At 39.4% G+C, this 18931-nt stretch overlaps 3 protein-coding genes across 8 annotated transcripts; 2 read left to right on the top strand and 1 right to left on the bottom strand.

The window, feature by feature from the left end:
• Positions 1-81: 81 nt before the first annotated feature.
• Positions 82-3649, bottom strand: tmem138 (transmembrane protein 138). The gene is made up of 5 exons (XM_034085898.1): positions 3517-3649; positions 2430-2975; positions 1712-1883; positions 1345-1420; positions 82-1251 (listed from the first exon to the last, which is right to left on the bottom strand). Exons 2-5 carry the CDS (start codon positions 2555-2557, stop codon positions 1139-1141), a joined length of 489 nt encoding a protein of 162 aa, XP_033941789.1. The 5' UTR covers positions 2558-2975; positions 3517-3649; the 3' UTR covers positions 82-1138.
• Positions 3650-3920: 271 nt separating this feature from the next.
• On the top strand, positions 3921-11849 carry cracr2b (calcium release activated channel regulator 2B). Of its 5 annotated transcripts, XM_034085341.2 has the most exons (18): positions 3921-4018; positions 5702-6068; positions 6140-6251; positions 6599-6746; positions 7084-7230; positions 7319-7409; positions 7500-7595; positions 7678-7865; positions 8198-8269; positions 8481-8535; positions 9460-9539; positions 9633-9753; positions 10140-10266; positions 10363-10444; positions 10610-10724; positions 10933-11040; positions 11173-11249; positions 11598-11849. In XM_034085341.2, exons 2-18 carry the CDS (start codon positions 5811-5813, stop codon positions 11677-11679), a joined length of 1959 nt encoding a protein of 652 aa, XP_033941232.1. In that variant the 5' UTR covers positions 3921-4018; positions 5702-5810; the 3' UTR covers positions 11680-11849. The 5 variants fall into 5 exon arrangements, 3 of the variants coding, with proteins under 3 accessions (XP_033941232.1, XP_071059629.1, XP_071059628.1); XR_011643461.1 differs by lacking the exons at positions 10610-10724; positions 10933-11040; positions 11173-11249; positions 11598-11849 and adding an exon at positions 9952-10012 and having other exon boundaries at positions 10140-10262; XR_011643460.1 differs by lacking the exons at positions 10610-10724; positions 10933-11040; positions 11173-11249; positions 11598-11849 and adding an exon at positions 9952-10012 and having other exon boundaries at positions 10363-10443.
• Positions 11850-11988: 139 nt separating this feature from the next.
• cd151 (CD151 molecule) lies at positions 11989-18883 on the top strand. 2 transcript variants are annotated; one of them, XM_034085344.2, is made up of 9 exons: positions 11989-12149; positions 12679-12763; positions 13133-13324; positions 16847-16921; positions 17311-17331; positions 17653-17757; positions 18000-18155; positions 18238-18324; positions 18445-18883. In XM_034085344.2, exons 2-9 carry the CDS (start codon positions 12680-12682, stop codon positions 18502-18504), a joined length of 780 nt encoding a protein of 259 aa, XP_033941235.1. In that variant the 5' UTR covers positions 11989-12149; position 12679; the 3' UTR covers positions 18505-18883. The 2 variants fall into 2 exon arrangements, with proteins under 2 accessions (XP_033941235.1, XP_033941236.1); XM_034085345.2 differs by lacking the exon at positions 17311-17331.
• The last annotated feature ends 48 nt before the right edge of the window (positions 18884-18931 follow it).

Below are 18931 nucleotides of genomic sequence, written 5' to 3'. Positions count from 1 at the left end.
TCTTTGTTCAGCCTGATATCAGCACGAATAGCTAAAATCCATGGATCACATAGATTTGAACAATTGTATAAAAACTGTATAAATTCTTATTTAGATGAGACCCAAAGTTCAATGGAACTGTTGTTTTCTAGCTATTAGAATTTTATTTTGACACCCTAAAGACTATTTATGGTGTGTTTCACTATGGTGCCTAAAACCCTCAAGCCCTGATTAATCTTTGTGTTAAATATAGGGCAGTCTTCACCTTGTCTACAGGTCAACACTGACTTGAGTGAAGAAAGGATTACACCAGGATTAGAGAAGGATTATTTATTTAAAAACAGCGGGAACACTGTTCAAAGATTCACTTGAACATTGGCTTATTAAAATGACATTAACCATGTAAACAGCACATAATAACCTTACATAAGGCCAAACAAACCAACAATGTTCTTCCTTTGAGGAGGAAATAACATACATTTAAAAAAAAAAAACTATGACTACATGTTTTATGGATAAATTACTACAAATCAAAACAAACTTTCCATTTGTAAACACTGAAATCTTACTAATGTGCTTTCAATGCTTCTCATGCTGTCTGCCACTCTAATTGATTTACAAAGGCCACATAGATTACCAGACACAATCCTGGTTAATACAATACCACTACGGTTGGCTTACCTGCCACTGTAAGCGGTTTAACCAATTCCTCACTTGGTGTCGAAGCACAAATAAACAAACAGCTTGAGACTTTGCTGTGAAAATAGTCAAAAATTCTGAATAGCTAATAATGATGCTTGGTGTTATAATGTCCGAAGGGCCTTCCATCCCTGATCCTTTTGAAGGAATACCTCATCCCCAATATGATGACCTTACATTCTTGCAGAAAACTGTTTTCCGAGGCCTCTAAGGGAAAATAAATGGGGGCTGCTTTAACCAACTTCTGAAAAAACAGTCTTACAGGTGGACAAGTATCACAAAATAGCAAACATGTAAGTTTGTCAACAGCTGTTGTTAAACACGGCCCCATTTACTTCAGTTAACCAAGAATTGTATCCGTTCAACTTTCAGATACGCAAGTTAACACAGGGTGATCCATAGATGTACAAATAATACAACAAATATTTTCCTTAAAGTCTTTCTCAAAACTGTCTCTTATTCACTGACGAGCTCTGGTGAAGATGTTACGCAGCCACAGAGAGTCTTCGTACAGCCTCGGGTCACCCATACACTCTGCTGTGCGTTTGTAGAAGTAGTAATACAACACTGCCGCTGTTAACAGAAAAAAGTAACATTTACTCAACTAATACAAAAAACAAATTAGTTGCAAAGGGAAATTATCCTGTAAATTAAGCCATCCCTTACCTGTTCTCTGGAACACAAAAAGAGCCTGAAGACCATCAGTCCAAATAAATCGGTTTGACTGAAACCATCGGAGGTTCTAAAAAAAAAAACGTATAAGCAGCAGTTTCAAAAGTGTCCACCGTTAATCAGTTGTATTACCAAGTGGATTTACACATACGAGGAATTCACATTTGGTATAAGTGGTGTATACAGAGACACAGAAAAAATAATCAAAAATAAATTACAATTATAAAAGCTAAGACTAATGCAAAAAATGAAAGAAATGTAAGTTGTGATATGACATCGCTTACTTCAATATTTTGTCATGATTTAGTGTTTACTTGAGTTAGTTGAAATGCAGGTTCTGTGTTGGTGTAACAAAGCTTACCAGCACCCAGCAGTGGAAGCAGATGCTGAGCGTCAGGTAAAGAGCAGAGATGATCAGCAGCGCCCTGAACCTCTCCAGCAGCAGGGACACCAGGCCCACCTGGAACACGTAGGTGTTGAACAGCATCAGCAGAATGATGATCACGTTGAACAAGATGGCGATGTCCTGCATGCTGTAGACACAGATGTTAATGGTTCATTTGTATTTCTGGTTTCTGATGGAATGAGTCATGTGTAAACAAAATACAGTTATGTGGGTTTTAACACACAACAATATATTTGACAAAGCTTCACTATACAGGATATTGTTATGAAACAGTAATGGTTGGTCTAAAAGTTACAAAAAGAGTAGAAGAGGAAAGTCATTTCTTTTTACAACCTCAATGATGATAAACCACAAAAAGTGACAAGACTTTCTATAATTAAAGCAAAATAGCGTGTGAGCATCTCAATAGTATACATCCTGGGTTAACGGCTAATGTATTCACTTTGTGTGATTAATCAATTAATCTAAATGTATTATATTTTCAGCCTTAAACATATGTCATCTACCCCAAATGAAAACCACAACCAATTTTATGAAAAAAGTCAAATTTAAAATGCTAGACTTATAAAATACTTAAACAAATCGGTATTAAAAATGAAAACAATTAGCTGGAGCATGTTTGTGACTTAATGACAGATACAAAATCATTTTAACATACAGTTCAGTGACTTACATGAAAAGCACTAGTTGGATGACCGGTGCTCCTCTCAAGAGTTCACTGAAGGAGTTGACGAAGAGGTCATAGGCCAACAGTGTCAGCTGGATTAGCAGCACCAGTGAGAAGTTACCAGTCTGCAGCATCTTCAGGGACAGATCTTGCAAAGCACCAAGCCTCACAGTCTGTTCGCCTCCTCGCTTCTGGCTGTTTTCTTTAGACTTGCAAAACGTATGTACTTGATGGTGACACAAGTCTTTTCAGATTCACATACTTCAGTACAGAGAAACTGCAGAGGTGTAGACTACAGTAGGCAGAAAGAACTCACATGACTTCTCCATTCACATAGTCAAAATACTTATTACTAATATGTTCTATTGTTTTAGGTTATCCCCACTCCAGTTAGTCCCTCTGTTCATAAACATGTTGTTTGTAGTCCTCAGGGAAAAGTGTCTTGGTGATGATTGAATGCAGTCCACGATACCAGATTAGATGTTTGAGATATTTTCATATGCTGCATGTTGACATCCTTGATGTGGAAAGTGTCCTCGTCTGCTGCATTTCCTGAAGGAGAAAACATTGAAGCAGTGAGACAAAATATATGTCGCTGTATGGTATGAGAAAATAAGCATTGTGATTGTTTATATCTTTGCCTTGGCCATCTCCAGTACCGTGCAGACAGCTAATTTAGCAGTAAACCTAACCATGCACCGTAAACACACACATACTCTTACACAAACAAACATGGAGATGCCAACCATAGGATTACAGATTAATTTTACATACGTGAACACCACTCTTGTTTAGTTGTTGACACACTCCCTTTCTCTTCATCTACTCTACACACGACGGTAGCCTAAGGTTATTTATAGTACCAGCTGCAGATAATCCTGGAGACGCATGATATAGTTATTTAACTGTTTTACAACCAAAACAAATCACTGTATTGTATAGCACACCTCGGTTTTTAACTTCGAGGAACTCCCTCCAGACCATAGACTGTATATATAAAGCTCCAGACACCTTTTGCTCCGTTACCATCATAACACTGGTTCTTCCTACTGTTGTATCACAGCTTCACATGTACGAAATGACGCCCACTTACCGGAACAAAATATGAAGAATAAAGGAAGTCATATCGAGCCAAAAAGAAACATTACAACGCTCATATTCTACTTTTTTGCAGACAATGCTACCCACTCTGCCTCCACTGCTGCTTTTCAGCGGCAACGAATGTATTTCCGTAACTTCCATGGTAACGCCCCTACTTACCGTAATAACAAAGAGATAGGTTCAAGAACATTTAGTTAAAAGCAATAATAGAGATCACCGTATCCTTTTAGTTGCTTTAAATTGCTTTTTTTTCCTACATGCTTTCAAACGAAGCTGCTGTGTGAAAGAAAAAACAATGAATAAACATGTTAGGCAAGGAAAGTGTGGGTATTCAATGTTCGTGCTACTCCACACACTACGGTAAACTCTCATCAAACACAGTGCTCACTGCCACCCAGCGGCTAACGTCAGTACCATAGACTGGTCAGTACGTAAAGTGACTGCAGCACTAAGCTGATCAGAGGTAGTGGCCACCTGCATCCAGAAAACTACATGTGAGTAGCCACCAAGTTTCTACAACTTCTCTGAATTTATATAAAACACAGTCAATGTTATTTAGAAATATGAATACGTTTATGGTCACTCTTCCCGCCTTGGTGGACTAACAACCGACTAACTGTTGTGTGGGGTTCCTTTCTTTAATAATAAATGTGCATTACTTCACTATCTTGGGTTTAGTTACCTTAGCTAGCTACAATGCGCATGTAAGCGATTTCTTTTTACTGTAAGTTGCCAAGCTCATTTTCTCTCAAACTTGTTGGTACAGTCGCTATTCTGCTTTTAGCAAATATTGGCTACTGAATATCATCTTGATGTTGTATTATCAGAGCTGTCAGTGTTTTTAAACATATGTTTTATAAAGTTAGACCGAGTGTCGTCTTGTGTTGACATTTATCACAGAAAGTGTTAGACCTTTGACTGACAGTTTTGTAGCATACGACACGTTGTAAACGTTGTATATTCACTTTCCCTGAGAAGTGGTATTTTGCTACAACACGGCGCTTCACTTACCGACTTTGCGAAATAGTGTGTTAAGTGTGTAAGTGTATCTGACCATTGGCGTGGTTGTTGGTTTACTGACATACAAAATCCACAGCATAATGTTTGCACAAGTGCCTTATCTGGGATCCTAGCTTATGTTATAAAGAACTTTCGATCTGCATAGATCATCAGCAAAATGGTTTAGGAGTAGCCAGTGCATATTCTTAGATATTGGTTTTATGATTTTAGATAGCAAAGATAACTAGAGATACTGGAAGGAGAGGCATTGACAAATCAACATTAACTTGACACTAATTATTTTGAATTCAATTTAAAATAACCATTTATGCTGATGTGCTCTTCCTGTGTAATAGCAATGTATCCATCATAAAATACTGTTTTTTGAGTGTTTGTGGAGATACTGAGTTTTCAGTGCAGTTCTCAAGAGTGAAATCTGTATACAATTGTGGTATGTCAGACAATGCAAACAAACTGCAAATGTTTTATTTGCATCTCCTCTCCCCAGGCAATCTGCCCTCCCCTTCGAGTACACAGAAACTCTCCTCACATGACACCGTCCTGTTGTTTTACCATCACACATCCTGGTATAGAGCAAGCTTTAGCAGTGGCATCACCATCACATGTTTTTAAATGCGCCTCCTCTTCATTAACAGTGGGGGCAACTGCTTATGCTGCGTAAAGCTAGGGATCTATGTTTGACCTGGTCTAGAATATGAACAATTTGTATAGAAATGTAAAGTAACTTTCCTTCATGTCCCTCAAACAGTTGTAAAAGTGTCATGCCCGACACCTGTTCACAGCAGCTGTAGAATATGTGTACAGTCACAGCGTTTGTTTTGCATCTCATGTTTGACAAGGGAGGACCTTTAGGCCAGCTTCTCACAATATCTTGCAACACAGAGAGAGAAGATCCAAAGTGTATTTTTATTCACTCTGGTTAATAAGTAAAGGTCTCTGATTAGGCCTCAAACTGTTAATGTTCATAAATACATAGATTTAATTAATCTCATTAGGGCTTTAAATATATTCCTCTTGTTAGACCAAAGTTTATAATTCCATATGACAAATACAAGTATCCTATCCTCCCATTTCACCAGATAATGGTTAGTATTTCTTCACTATTTATGATGACACATTTATGTTTCATTGATTGTTTGTCATGCTTCACATTACAGGTCTACTCCTCATGACTCCGAGGCAAACAGAAGAGTTCCCCAAATGACAAACTAAAAGTCATCAATAAAACTCAAAGAAACGCTCTCTCAGAATCGGCCTCAGTGCAGAATGTCTAAATGGCTGAATGATAGTGAAGTGCTGGTGGGTCAGGGCAGTGGGGAGGCAGTACTTGTGAGCCCCCGACCCCGGGGCCTCCCGCCTGGGAGGCCCAGGCCGGGCCGGGGGGCAAGCAGTCCGCTGACCTCACCCCGGGCCAGAAAAGCGGCGCCGTTAAGCCCCCTGGCAGAGACCATGGGCAAGGCCAAGGAGCTGTTTGTGCTGTGTGACAAGGAGGGAAAGGGCTTCATCACGAAGCGGGATATGCAGGTGAGCATCCGATGTGGTAGAATAACAACATTATTAATTGTAGAATCTTAAACTTTGTTTTTTCTATCCAGCGGCTACAAGGGGAGTTGCCTCTGTCCCCTGAGCAGCTGGAGACTGTTTTTGAGAGTCTGGACAGAGAGAGCAATGGATTCCTCACTCCTGTTGAGTTTAAAACAGGATTTGGTGAGTAGAGCTGCAACGAAAAGTCGATTTTAGCTTAGTCACTCGAAAGAAAAATAGTCACTTGATTCATCCTCAATACATTTTTTATACAAAAATATTGTATCTGCCTCTCAAATATGAAGATTTACTGTATTTCTCAATTTTATAATTCATATTACACTGAATATATTTAATATATGAAATATAGTTTCAATGAATCCATTTGTCTTGAAAATATATAAATATTTTTCTAGTTCCGTCCCATTGTTAAATGTGCAGTTGTGAGGGATTTGAGAGTTCTCCATGGCTTTGAGGGGAAAGCCACTGTTTTTTCACGAATCCTCTTTGCCTTCCCCTGCCGGCTGCAGGTGAGTTTGTGGGGCTTGATGATACGACTGAGCTGAGTCCAGACGAAACAGAAGCAGATACAGAGCAGGTGGACTGGTCCCAGGACTCCTCTGCACTCAGACTGGTTAACATACTGACGGAGTTGGGCGCTGACAAAGTCTTTAAAGAGTAAGATCAATGTCATAAAGTTATATCTGTTTATTTTATTTTAGACTGAACACTTGTATTACTCATGACTTGAAAAACCAGGCTTTAATGCAGTTTAATTCAGAGTTGTTTCTGTTATTTAGCCTACCTTCATTGTGTGTGGCGAAATAGTAGAAACACCTTCCTGAATAATGCAAAACAAATCCAACTATATCCAACTATATCCTTCAAAGTAATCACAGAGTTCATTCCAAAACTGAACATTACGATTAAGACCCTGCACCTGTTGTACTGTTAGTGATTGGTGTTGTGCTGCTAAGGTCCTCAGCCGCTCGAACAGTTGTGTGTTGTGTGTCAGTCAGCAGGAGCTCTCCTTTGTGTGGTGTGAACTCCAGAGAGACAGACCGGAGCTGCTGAGCATCCTGGAGGGCGTTCTGATCCACGCAGTGTCCCATCTGCAGGACTCCATCAGAGAGAGAGACAGCCTGGAACAAGCTCTACGCAGGTACACACTTCCTCCCAATGTCCTCACAAGCCACTCATCATGCCCCATTCAACTGTGAGTCAAAATCAATCAACTGTTTCTGTTTTAGACGTGAGATCGAACATGACCAGGTTGTTCGGTCCATAAATGAAGAAATGGAAAACCAAATCAGGGAGGAGAGAGAGAAACACGTGACTCAGGTACATACTTGTGCTATATAGTCCAGCCTTTGTGCCATTTACCTTTGTGTTCACGATGATAGCATTAAATGAATTTCTTGTGAATTAAAGGACAGTATTGGAAAGAAGCAGAGAGGACAAGAACTTAAGGAGGAGCTGAATATGCGGGAGCAGGAGTTGGAGAATACACTGACTAAACAGAAAGAGGTAAGTGTACAAACACTACTCAAGTTTTCCCAAAGAGTTTCTGTTTTATGAGTAAATCATCCGGACCTGTCTTTATCCTAAGCTGGAGACCAGAATCCGGCAGCTGAGCTGTGAGCAGGTAAACATCAAGGAGCAGAACCAGCAGCTGCGGAGCCTCAACGTGCAGCTGCTGGAGCAGGTGGAGAGCAGCCGGGAGCAGCTGCAGCTGGCCCTGGGTCAGCTCAACATGATGCAGCTCAGCACCGCACAGGAGCAAGTGTCCAAGCAGAGGTGAGGGATAACGGCATGTCATTTTCTAATAAACTAGTTTCTTCTTTGTTGTTGTTATTTCGGTTGGTCTTTAGAACGAATTGTTTTAGTTGGGGACTGTTATGTTGTATATTAACACACATTTGGTAGTCAGTGTTTGTGGAATCAACATGGATTAAACTACAGCGACCTTGTTCATCGTAATGAAGGAGTTCAAGTATATCAGGTGTTGGCAGAATAGGCAGTCCTAAAAAGGAATCATTTGTTGTTGGTTTTGGTCTTTTCCTGGGATTTGTCGCCAATAAGAAGAATATAGATGAATTTTCATCAATCTTTTGTTTGCTCCAATGTAGAAACGTGATGAAGGTGTCGAGGAACATGCAGAAAGAGAAGGATAGTCTTTTCAAACAGCTGGAGCTGCTGAGGTAGGTCTTAATAACTACTGTTGCTGTTTTAATCAAGTTCATATGTTGTGAAGTGAAATACATTTCTCCACAAAATGTGTAAATGAAAAAAGTCTGTAAGGAACTTATGCAATTCTGGTGTGTTAACTCTCCTTTCTTTTTTTTACTAACCCACCTTTAAACAGTAAAAGGCGTGATCTGGGTTTTAATTGATTTTCTCTCTCTGTGTCAGGGACATGAACAAAAGGCTGCGAGATGAGAAAGACGCCCAGCAGTCTCAGAAGAGGGTTAGTCACAGACGCTCTGTCCTTCCTCCTCTGCCTCTCACTTATTACCTCAGTGAAGACCTTTGTACCCCGTGGACACAGCAGATTTATCCAACATAAGCTAAGTCTATGAACGGCTTCATGCTTTATTTCATCCTCTGGACAATGATTATTTATATGAGCTTTTATTGGTGGTTATTCATTGAACGTTTGTTCAGTGACCCTGTTTGGGGTTTTGGGATGTCAGCACTCAATGGAGTGAAGTGTTTTGTTGAAAAGACATGTATTCTATCTGTGCCAATTTTAAGAGAAAAGCATTTATATGTTTAATATTGAAGGTGAACAAAAATGGGTCAGTATTTAATTAACTACCAATCCTTATTATATTGAAGGACTGATAATTATACGCAGGTTCCCTTTATCGTATCCACATTTTTACATATGACAGTTTTGCCAAACCTGTAACAGTTTTTGTTTTTTTTACAAATTCTTCCAAGAATGTATCTTCAAAGTTTCTGAACAAATGATTTCTGTATTGTTTGTCGGTGTATTGACAGGTTGTATCGTAAACCAATGCCATGTATAGCCTAAGCTAACTAGCTATGTCCAACTCTAAAGGATAGGGATGGATAATAGCGAGATCATTTACAGATACTACAAAATATTAATAAAAAAATATAATTTCCATTACACAACAAACACCTGCTGTTTATATCTTGTATATTTGTCTTGTCAAATAGTTTGTAATCAAACAAGTGTATTGGTGATAAATGATGATGTTAAACGCAGTAGAATAAACGTCTTGCTTTAAACATCTGCCTTTGTGAAACAATAAGTATGTCCTCAGAGAATAAAGTGTAAATAACCATTGAAACACATCTTACAATTACACAAACCTTAATGCTTCTCATTTCTTCTGCCTTACTTTTCACGAAAATCCTTTAGAACCCAAATGTCACAAAGCCTTTGCGGAAGCAAGGGTCAGTCATAGGTAACTACTTACTGCAAGACAAGCCATTGAAAAGGTTTGTATGACCAACCGCACCGACATCACATTTATCAAATTTGCATTAATGCTAGGCAGCAACTAACGTTATGTGTATTCATTGATTCTAAAGACAGCTGAGCTCATCCCATGAGCTGGAACAGGACAAAGAGACAGAAGTGACACATTCATCCAAGAGACACCAACCGTCATGTAGAGTCAGGTGTGAAAATGTTGAGCAGGTGCAAACTCAGGTAGGGAACATATTGATAATAACATTAATCCTAAATGCATCAATTTTATAACACATTTAAAACTCTTTATTGCTAAACATGCTACTCAGAGGCTTGTTATAATCTGCACTGCACGACATCTATTGCATGGCTGTCCGTCCTGGGAGAGGGATCCCTCTAATGTTGCTCTCGCTGAGGTTTCTTCCACTTTTTTCCCAGTTAATTGTGGGGTTTCTTTGGGAGTTTTTTCTTGTCTGCTGCGAGGGTCTAAAGACAAAAGGTATCTCATGCTGTGTAAAGAGTCAAATGTGTCATTCATTTGTAATATTGCGCTATATAAACAAATATGTATTCTCTTAAATGCAAAGAAACAAATGATAAGTGTGGTCCTTTTACCTGCATTTTAGAGCACAATTGTCAGTCCTCAGCGAGTGTTCAAGGTGGTATTCCTTGGTAACTCAGGGGTGGGTAAAAGCTCCCTCATCCAGCACTACTGCAGAGGACACTTCTATAGTCACATGAGCTCTACTGTAGGTAAGCTTTTCTTTTCACTCTTTCACAATGGCTAATGTGCTCCTGAGTAAATACATATATCAAACATATGACACCCTAGGTCTTTGTTGCTTCCAGGTATAGATTTCCAGATGAAGACCCTGTCTGTGGGCTCCACCACCGTCACCCTGCAGCTGTGGGACACTGCAGGACAGGAGAGGTCAGATTCCTGCGATTACCCGTCTTGTGCTTTTTTGTGAAAGATTGACAATAAAGTTGACTTTGATTTGACATGCCATTTGAGGTTTAGGATCTTTTTCATTGCCTCCTAATATTGAGCTATATGTGGGTGTGTTTTATTTACTTAGTCCTTATGTGTGTTCAGGTTTAGCAGCATCACTGAGCAGTACTACCGTAAAGCTGACGGTATCCTTGCCATGTATGACGTGACTCAACCCTCCACCTTCACCGCTGTGAGAGGGTGGATGGACTCTGTGAAGGTAAGCAGGTGGAGAAACACATGCAACAGTTTAGGATACATTTGCATACACATGCTTGGGATTGACAATACACACATTTCTATATAAACATTTCCCATCTGAGTGATAAATATGAACACAGATTTTAGATTGATGTTTTGTGTAGATTTTGTGATATCTTTCCCTCAACAATGTTGTGTTGTTAAAGTGTGTTGTATGTCTGTCCCAGGAGAAGATGTGTGAAGGTGCGGTTCTGATGCTGCTGGGGAACAAGCTGGACCTGGCAGACACACACAGCAGAAGAGTGACGACATCCGAGGGGCAGGGACTAGCAGAGGTGAGGCACATTTGAATATTCAAACAACTTTGTGCGGTGATTTACTCACAGTGACACCGCTAATCCCTGAACATTATCTTGGAAATAAGTCTGTCATTTATTTATTTTTGTTTCACTTCCTGGATTATACAGCAGCACCAAGCTCTGTTTTACGAGTGCAGTGCTAAAAGTGGATGTAACATGGAGGAGCTGATGACTCATCTGGCTAGGTATGGCATCTTGTTTCTTTGCTGTCTGACATCCACATCTAGAGCCTGCTAAATGTTTGTATCTGCTGTGTTTGCATTTTGTTGGTACACTCAAGCGTAGCAAATCCTCCTTGTTGCTGATTATTCTGTTAAACTGTTTTAACACTTTTAACAAATGTATTCTACTATAATACATATAAAGGGGATGTATCTGATAAACTAGAATCTGAGTGTAGTTTATCTCCTAATTTTAATCATAGACCAGACATGGCGCAATGCAACCGGATCAGCAGTGGGAACTACAAACCCATTTTTATTCTCAAATGTTGTGGTTTCTGCGGCACAATGATCCCATTTTTTTCATTTTAGGACGTTGGTCTCCCAGCTTGATCGTAAATGTGAAGATGCAGTTTTACTGACTCAAGACATGACTAAAAAAGTCTGCTGTTGATAAACGGACGACAAAAGTAAAAAAAAAAAAAAAAGACTTCTAACAAAAAGTTTTGTGGTCACTTCAAGACACAAACAGTGATATTATCTATGAACAACTTTACATTACAGTATCTGTAACAGTTATTTATAATCCATCCAATAAAACACATTTTTGATAACTCCTTTGTTGTCTCAGTCATTTTTTAAGAACATCTTCCAAGCTGCACAATTGTATTAGATCTCATATGCGTGAGAATCCAGCTGGGGGCAGCCATGTTCTCCATAAAGCTGGTGGAGGGGTGAGCTGCCTGTTGAGCCAAAAGAGGACTCAGACGCCTGAGTAGGAGGCTCTGGTCTGAGTGTCAACTGAGAACCGACGCTGTTGCCGTTAACCTTCAAAGACACAGCACATCGACACTGGGGCTGGTGGGATCTGGGAAGACGTTGCCTCGATAATCTACACTCTCAGGGCCCTCCATCTAAAATCAGGTAGGAGTATTTTAGTCTCAACGGAAAGGGAGAGCAGTTTTTCCATGACACAATGAGTTAAAAATAACTTTTTATGTTATGACCATTAGAAGCTGCCTGACAGTCACATTTTCACATGGAATACTTTGTCTCGTGAATAGAAAGACAGCATTTTTCAGGTGTTAGTGTCACTTGACTCTCTCTGGAGATTGTCCTTTGTTTTGTGTGTGTGTTTCTTCTTGTATGTTCCTGCCTGTGTACATGACATAAGCTGCTGCTCATAACCAATTGCCCCTTGCGGGATTAATAAAGTTGTTGATTGATTGATTGAAGTCTCAATCAGATATGGCCCTAATAGGATTTAGTTTGCTGTCCTACGAGTACAAAGATAGTAAATTGTGTGATAATAATCTTTGCTTTTGTATTAATGAGTCGACTAGCTCTCTGCTTGTGTTCATTATGTCTATGTTTTTCAATCTTCCACTGAAAGTTTTCATTTGGTAATGCACATCAACTTAAAGTGTACCAACATGTATATGTTCTATTTCAGAATGGAAGCTCAAGGTGGAAACAGACTCAGCTGTGGGACAATTTGTCTGAAGTATTTACTTTTTCTCTTTAACATTCTGTTTTGGGTAAGTCAACACAACTCTATGTTAAGAGCTCCTTTGGATACTGGGATAAATATGAATACCATTAGTTGTAATAATAAACGTTTACCTATAATAGCCATATGCCTCAGAGACTAACATAGAGGTTCCTCTTACAACACTGTGTCATATCACAGCTTGCTTTCATTTCTATTGTTGGAGAAACAACTTCCTTATATTCAATGAAAATGTGTGATATAATGCCCCACATAGTTTCAATAAATACAATTATACTAAAAAACCTACCCATCAGGTAGGTTTTTTTCAGCTAAATTTTCTTTAAAAACGTTATGTGGAGCATTCTTCATAAGAGCATCTGGTTTGAGTTGTCCTGATAAAGGTGCGTTCCTTCAGCTGGCAGGAGCGGCTGTGCTGGCAGTGGGAGTGTGGACTCTGGTGGAAAAGAGCGACTACATCAGTCTACTGAACTCCAGCTTCTACTTGGCCTCAGCTTACATCCTGATAGCTGCCGGGGTTATTGTGATAGTGACCGGGATCATTGGATGCTGTGCCACTCTGAAGGAGATGAGGGCTCTCTTGATTGTGGTAAGATGGAGCAGACGCAAAGCAGTGCCCAGGGACCGAGAAATTAAATTACATTTAAATATTAATATAGTTCGATTTTTCTTCAGTCCCCTAAAGAAATAAACTATTTTTATACATACATTATTTTCACCCTCAAAATAATTGTTTGTCTACAAATCCCTCCATGGTGAAAGAGGAAAACAAAACATTTAGAGAATTCCTGAAGAATTTAAAGGGGACCTATCATGCAAAATGCACTTTGGTACGTCTTTTATACATGAATATGTGTCCCCAGTGTGTCAGGGAACTCACCAAGTGTCAGAAAACACAACCCTCTCTCTTTTCCTCCATACCCAAATCTCTAAAAACGGGGCTGCAACAGATCTGATACAGACTGATCCAGATTTGAAATAGCTCTGACGTCAGAAACGGGGAGCTCCGCCTATATGGGCAACTCTCCACCTATCAGGAGGAGACAGCCACGGCCATTGCCGTGAGAAAGCGCTGGAGACGCTGTAGTACATATGCCAGGCCTGTAGGTGGCGCTGTAGTCTGCCACAAAAACAGCGAAGAAGACTTCTCACAGAATCAGCCCTTGCAAAAACAGGGCTAAAAAAGAGCAAATAGAGAGAAATGAGGCATGGCTAAAATGCATGATCTGTTTGGTATTTTGAAAAAAAGACTTCGCAGACATGTTTTATATAGGTATTGCCCTACAATACATTATTCAAATATAGCATGATAGGTCCACTTTAAGTAAATGGGGCACCAGTGATGTACCTGAACGCGTTCAATGAACGATCGTTCATGAACGCGTTCATATTTTGGGCGAACGTGAACTGAACGTACTGTATTTCCGCTAGATGAACGTAATTGAGAATGCGTTCATTCTCAGCGCTGTATAACGGCGTTCAAAAGTGCGTTCATTCTCAGCACTGTATTATAACGGCGTTCAAAAGTGTGCCAGATTTCATATGCCTTTCAGCCGAAAACCCAGTTAAAACACACCGTAAACAGGCTTCAAAATAATGCGGAAAACCACCCAATTTGGCAACAGCAAGCTGCCTGTGACGCGTACGCGCCTGTCACCCCTGGCTGTCGCACTAAAATATAAATATACTAAATATATCAGACTCCTCACAACAAACAATGTGGAACCGCGGAACCGGCGAGCATTGAATGAATGAATGAATTAGTATGGAGGAAGCCGAGAGCAGCTGCAGCAGCACTCGCTCAGAGTGAGACTCTACGGCAGGGGTGGGGAACCTCCGGCCTCCGTATACGGCCCGCGAGACAATTTGGTACGGCCCTCGAGGTAATTTATAAACACACGCAAAAAATGAAAGAAATCTAGACCGCAAAAAAATTAAACAAGCGAGTGCCTGGTTTTCCTGGCCAAGATCAGGGTCCTTGAACACAACACGAGCCTAACGTGTCATCACGTGGTATATGTCTCGACTGACAGGGGTGCAGTTCTGACGGAGAGCACCAGAACGCCACTCCAGCACTTCAGAAATTGCAGAAAGTCCATACATATGCCGCAGTTTCTGCGTGTCTGTGTCTTTAGTTGAAAGCCCAGAGGCGATCTGCTCATCTGTCATACAGTCAATAACTTTGTTGTTATCATTAGCATCTGGTTAGCTAGCTATGCTAACGAATATAAAAAGCTTTGTCTACAACCAGTGAGGTAAAGGCACATCTTTATATGATCATTATAGTTATAAAAAAAATAAGAGAATAAAGTAAACAGGTATAAAATACTATATGACAGTTATTAATAAAGAAGAATACAGTTTGAAAGGGGAGTGATTTGTCAAATATCCATAAATTAAAAGTAAATCTGTTTACAGTTCTGTTTCATCTGGGTGTTGAGAGATGTGTCCATCGATCTCCTAATGTTGCTCTCAAAGTGCACCAGATTGATGCTTTTAACTTCAACATTTAAAAAAAATCTTCCCAGGGGAGCATGCCCCCCGGACCCCCCTAGAGGAGGTTAGGTCCCCCCTCCACTTAAATCATGTTCACATGGATAGGAAACTAAATACATTTGCACACATCTTGTGTCCAGATCTTTCTGTTTTGGTGGTCACGCCACACCGTGCACGTGCATGCATAAGCGAGTCATGGTGAGATATCTGGATTAAGAGGTTGCTTTTTCTTTGCACAGAATGAAATGAATGGGCTGTGATTTTAGTTTTTTTAAGCAGAGGTCAATAACTTGTACGGCCATCTGAGGATATTGTAAAAACTGAAATGGCCCATTAACATCGTACAGGAGACAAATAATAGTTCGCAGCAACGTATTGAAAAAATAACTATGAACTATAAATTAGTTCATTTTTGAAACCATGAACTTTAGTTCAACATTTTGAATTATGAACTATGAACTGAACTAGTTCATTTTAAAATATGTGAACTGTGAACTGAACTAGTTCATGTAGAAAGTGAACTTTCCCAACACTGTGGGGCACATGCTTAAAGACAGGAACACTTTATCAAAGCACTCTTTTACAAGCTCTCTTTCAACTTGTGTAATATAATATCACTTTATTCCTAGTCGTATGCTCAATAATTTCCAACCACATAGAAACTCTATTATTTACTATAATGTGCTCTTTCACTGATGTGCTACTTGTCTGTCACTGTACTGTTGAAGCAATAGCACTGAGTTTGAGCCAAAATGCATGTGTTTGGGAAGTATTGAGCATACAACTGGATAACTAAGACATGGATTATTTTTGCACAAGTAGTGTGAGAGTTTGTAAACAGATGTTTTGATATAGTTTTCCTTTTTGTTAAATGAAGCCCCCATTTCCTTTAACTCATCTAAAATTCCTCTGTTTTTGTTTGATCGTTCACAGTACATGTATGCAAGAAATATAAAGTTTAATATAAGAATCTAAGGAACACACTATCGTTTTGGGGGTGTAGTGTTCCTTTCATTATGTTGAATCAAAAGGATAGCCCCTTTAAACTTCCTACACACAACCTGTCCAAGTCGTCGTGTGTTGAAAGTTAATCCCTGGTGACCTTCTGTCTCATCTGCCTGCCTTCAGTGTGGGTCATTATGTCAGGCAGGGCTGTCAGATACAGTCTATGGATACAACAGACAAGTCACGCAGAGTGTGTCTTTAAGAGTTTAGATTTAGAGTGCGCCTCATGCCAGAGGAATGAACGGCATTGCAGGACTGAAGAGTGTGTGAGAGAGACAGACAGACACTAGTGAGAGGGTATTATACAGAAGTAAAACTGCACAAGCTCTATGACGCTATGTCTAGTTCCATTTTTACCACAACTGTAATAATGAGTAACTTCCTACCCCCCATTTTAATCAGTGATTCACTGGAGTAAAACCTTTATTTATTTGTTTAAATCATGAACAGGTACTTTTTAAAGCTATTGCCATGTCTAAAATAACATCAAATGTCGTATGTTAGCACAGAAATGCACTGAAACACTGTCTTGTAATACATGAATTGATATGTTTCAACTTCAGTTCATTAACAGCTTAGTTCATGTTTTTTTCTCGTCCATCCCCTTCAGTATTTGGTCTTGTTGATCTGTATTTTCCTGCTGGAAATCATTGCTGGCGTGCTGGCTTACATAACCTACCAAGAGGTAAAGTGTTTTACATAGTATAGTGACTGGTCCAACATAAAGTCATTTTCAACCTAAATATGTCTTTATAAGGTCTTGTACAGTGTGTACCAGATGATTGTATTGTTGTTCACCAGACACCATTTATATGAGATTGGAATGCAGCAATTGAAAAAGACAATTCCTTTCCTTTCTGTATATTTTGGTTCTTCCATAATCCCTTAATGTTTTGAAAACTATTAATTTTTTCTTCGTCATTTCTATTCAAATCGTTTTGCCACTGAAGAAACACCTGCATGTCTGCACTCTGTTGTGAAATCTTCTCTGCATGCCTCTCTGTGCATGTTTTTCATTTGTCCTGTTTTTCCATCTTTCTCACATCTCTCTCTTCCTCCCTTTTCTTGCTCCAGTGTTTCCCTTTCTGCTACCAGGTAATCTGCTGCCACCTGTCTCCATTTTATATCAACCTGTTTCTCTGACAGGTTGATATAAAAGGATTGTTTGCACTTATTCAGTCGAGAAACACACAACTTATTTGCACATTTGTATTGTTTTCCAGTTGGTAAATGTTCACGTAGAGCTACATTGCTCATATATTTTGAGTATTGTGAGTCCATTGAACAAGTAAAGAGGAATGTTACAAGGGAGGGAAGAAACTTGACCAGGGGTTATTTTAATTCATGGGATGACATTTTCAGATAGCAGATATCTTTTTTTGAGTAACCACTAAAGTTGTGATTTCTTACTCTCAGCTGGATGAGGAGCTCAGACAGAACCTGAAGGGGACCATGCAGCAGAAATACAAGCAGTCGGGGGAGGATGACGTCACGCAGGCTGTGGATAAACTCCAGCAGGAGGTGTGGAAATTACACTTTATGTTTTCCAACTTAAATTTGGATAGCGATGTGAATACAATTCAATGTTAGTCAACGTTGTCTCCTCTTTTTCTCTCATCTGTTTAATGCAGGCACAATTATATATAAAGTACACAAGCATTTGATGACGCAGCCGTGACGAAGGCTTATGTTTATTTAGTTTGTGAAGATAATTGACACCTTTATTCTTTCTTCTGCTCCTCTCTGCACCGGCTCCCTCTCAGTTTAAGTGTTGTGGCAGTTACAACTCCTCAGACTGGAGAGACTGTGCGTGGATCCAGGAACCACTCAACAAGCGTCTCGTTCCTGACAGCTGCTGTAAGAGTCCTGGTGACCTCTGTGGCCTCAGGGACCATCCCTCCAACATCTACAAGGTGGAGGTAGGGAGAGCGGTCTGAGTGGCTTTGGATTCATGTGAAGTTAAAACTATGTATTCATTGATTTCCTCTCTCATGCTTCCAGGGAGGCTGCATTGTGAAACTAGAGGAGTTCATCCTGAGTCAGTTGTATATTCTTGCTGCAGTGGGCATTGGGATTGCATTTTTACAGGTAAAGAGCAAAACATAACTTAACATGAACTTATTTTGTAATGTTAAATGCCAAACAATGATCAATGGTTTACTTTGTGCATTGGGAATTAACCATTTCCTCTTTTCTTTTCTCTTTCAGTTTGTGGGGATGATGTTTACTTGCTGCCTCTATCAAAATTTGAAAGAGGAACCATACTGATTTTCGACTTTCTTTAATAATACAGATTGTGTCAATTGTAAAATGTTTGTTTGGGTATTTTAAATCCCCGTTATTAACTGAGTTGTGGATGCTGTGAAGTTGCCAATTCAAAGTATAACATGATTATTGCTAAAACAGCTACAAACACTAAAGATGATGTAATGCTGCTGGGCAGCGATCTCTTTTTTTATGCTAAATGCCATTGCATGCTCTAAATACATTCTACTTTTTATCAAAAAATATAATGTGTGGATAAACATGTAACCAAAAACACACGTTTTAAAGAGCATAGAAATATAAGCAGCGTGTTGTTTCATTTAACAATCAGAGATAGTCTTGTTGATTATCTTGTTTTTTATCGTATCGTGTTTACCAACATTTTAATAAATAATATATATATCAAAGATATTTTTTGTTTGTTAAAACG

This window comes from Pseudochaenichthys georgianus, chromosome 6 (assembly GCF_902827115.2).
Source record: "Pseudochaenichthys georgianus chromosome 6, fPseGeo1.2, whole genome shotgun sequence".
Classification (NCBI taxonomy): Eukaryota; Metazoa; Chordata; class Actinopteri; order Perciformes; family Channichthyidae; genus Pseudochaenichthys; species Pseudochaenichthys georgianus.
The sequence above is the reverse complement of the archived record's forward strand: the minus strand, read 5'-3'. Positions and strand labels throughout refer to the sequence as shown.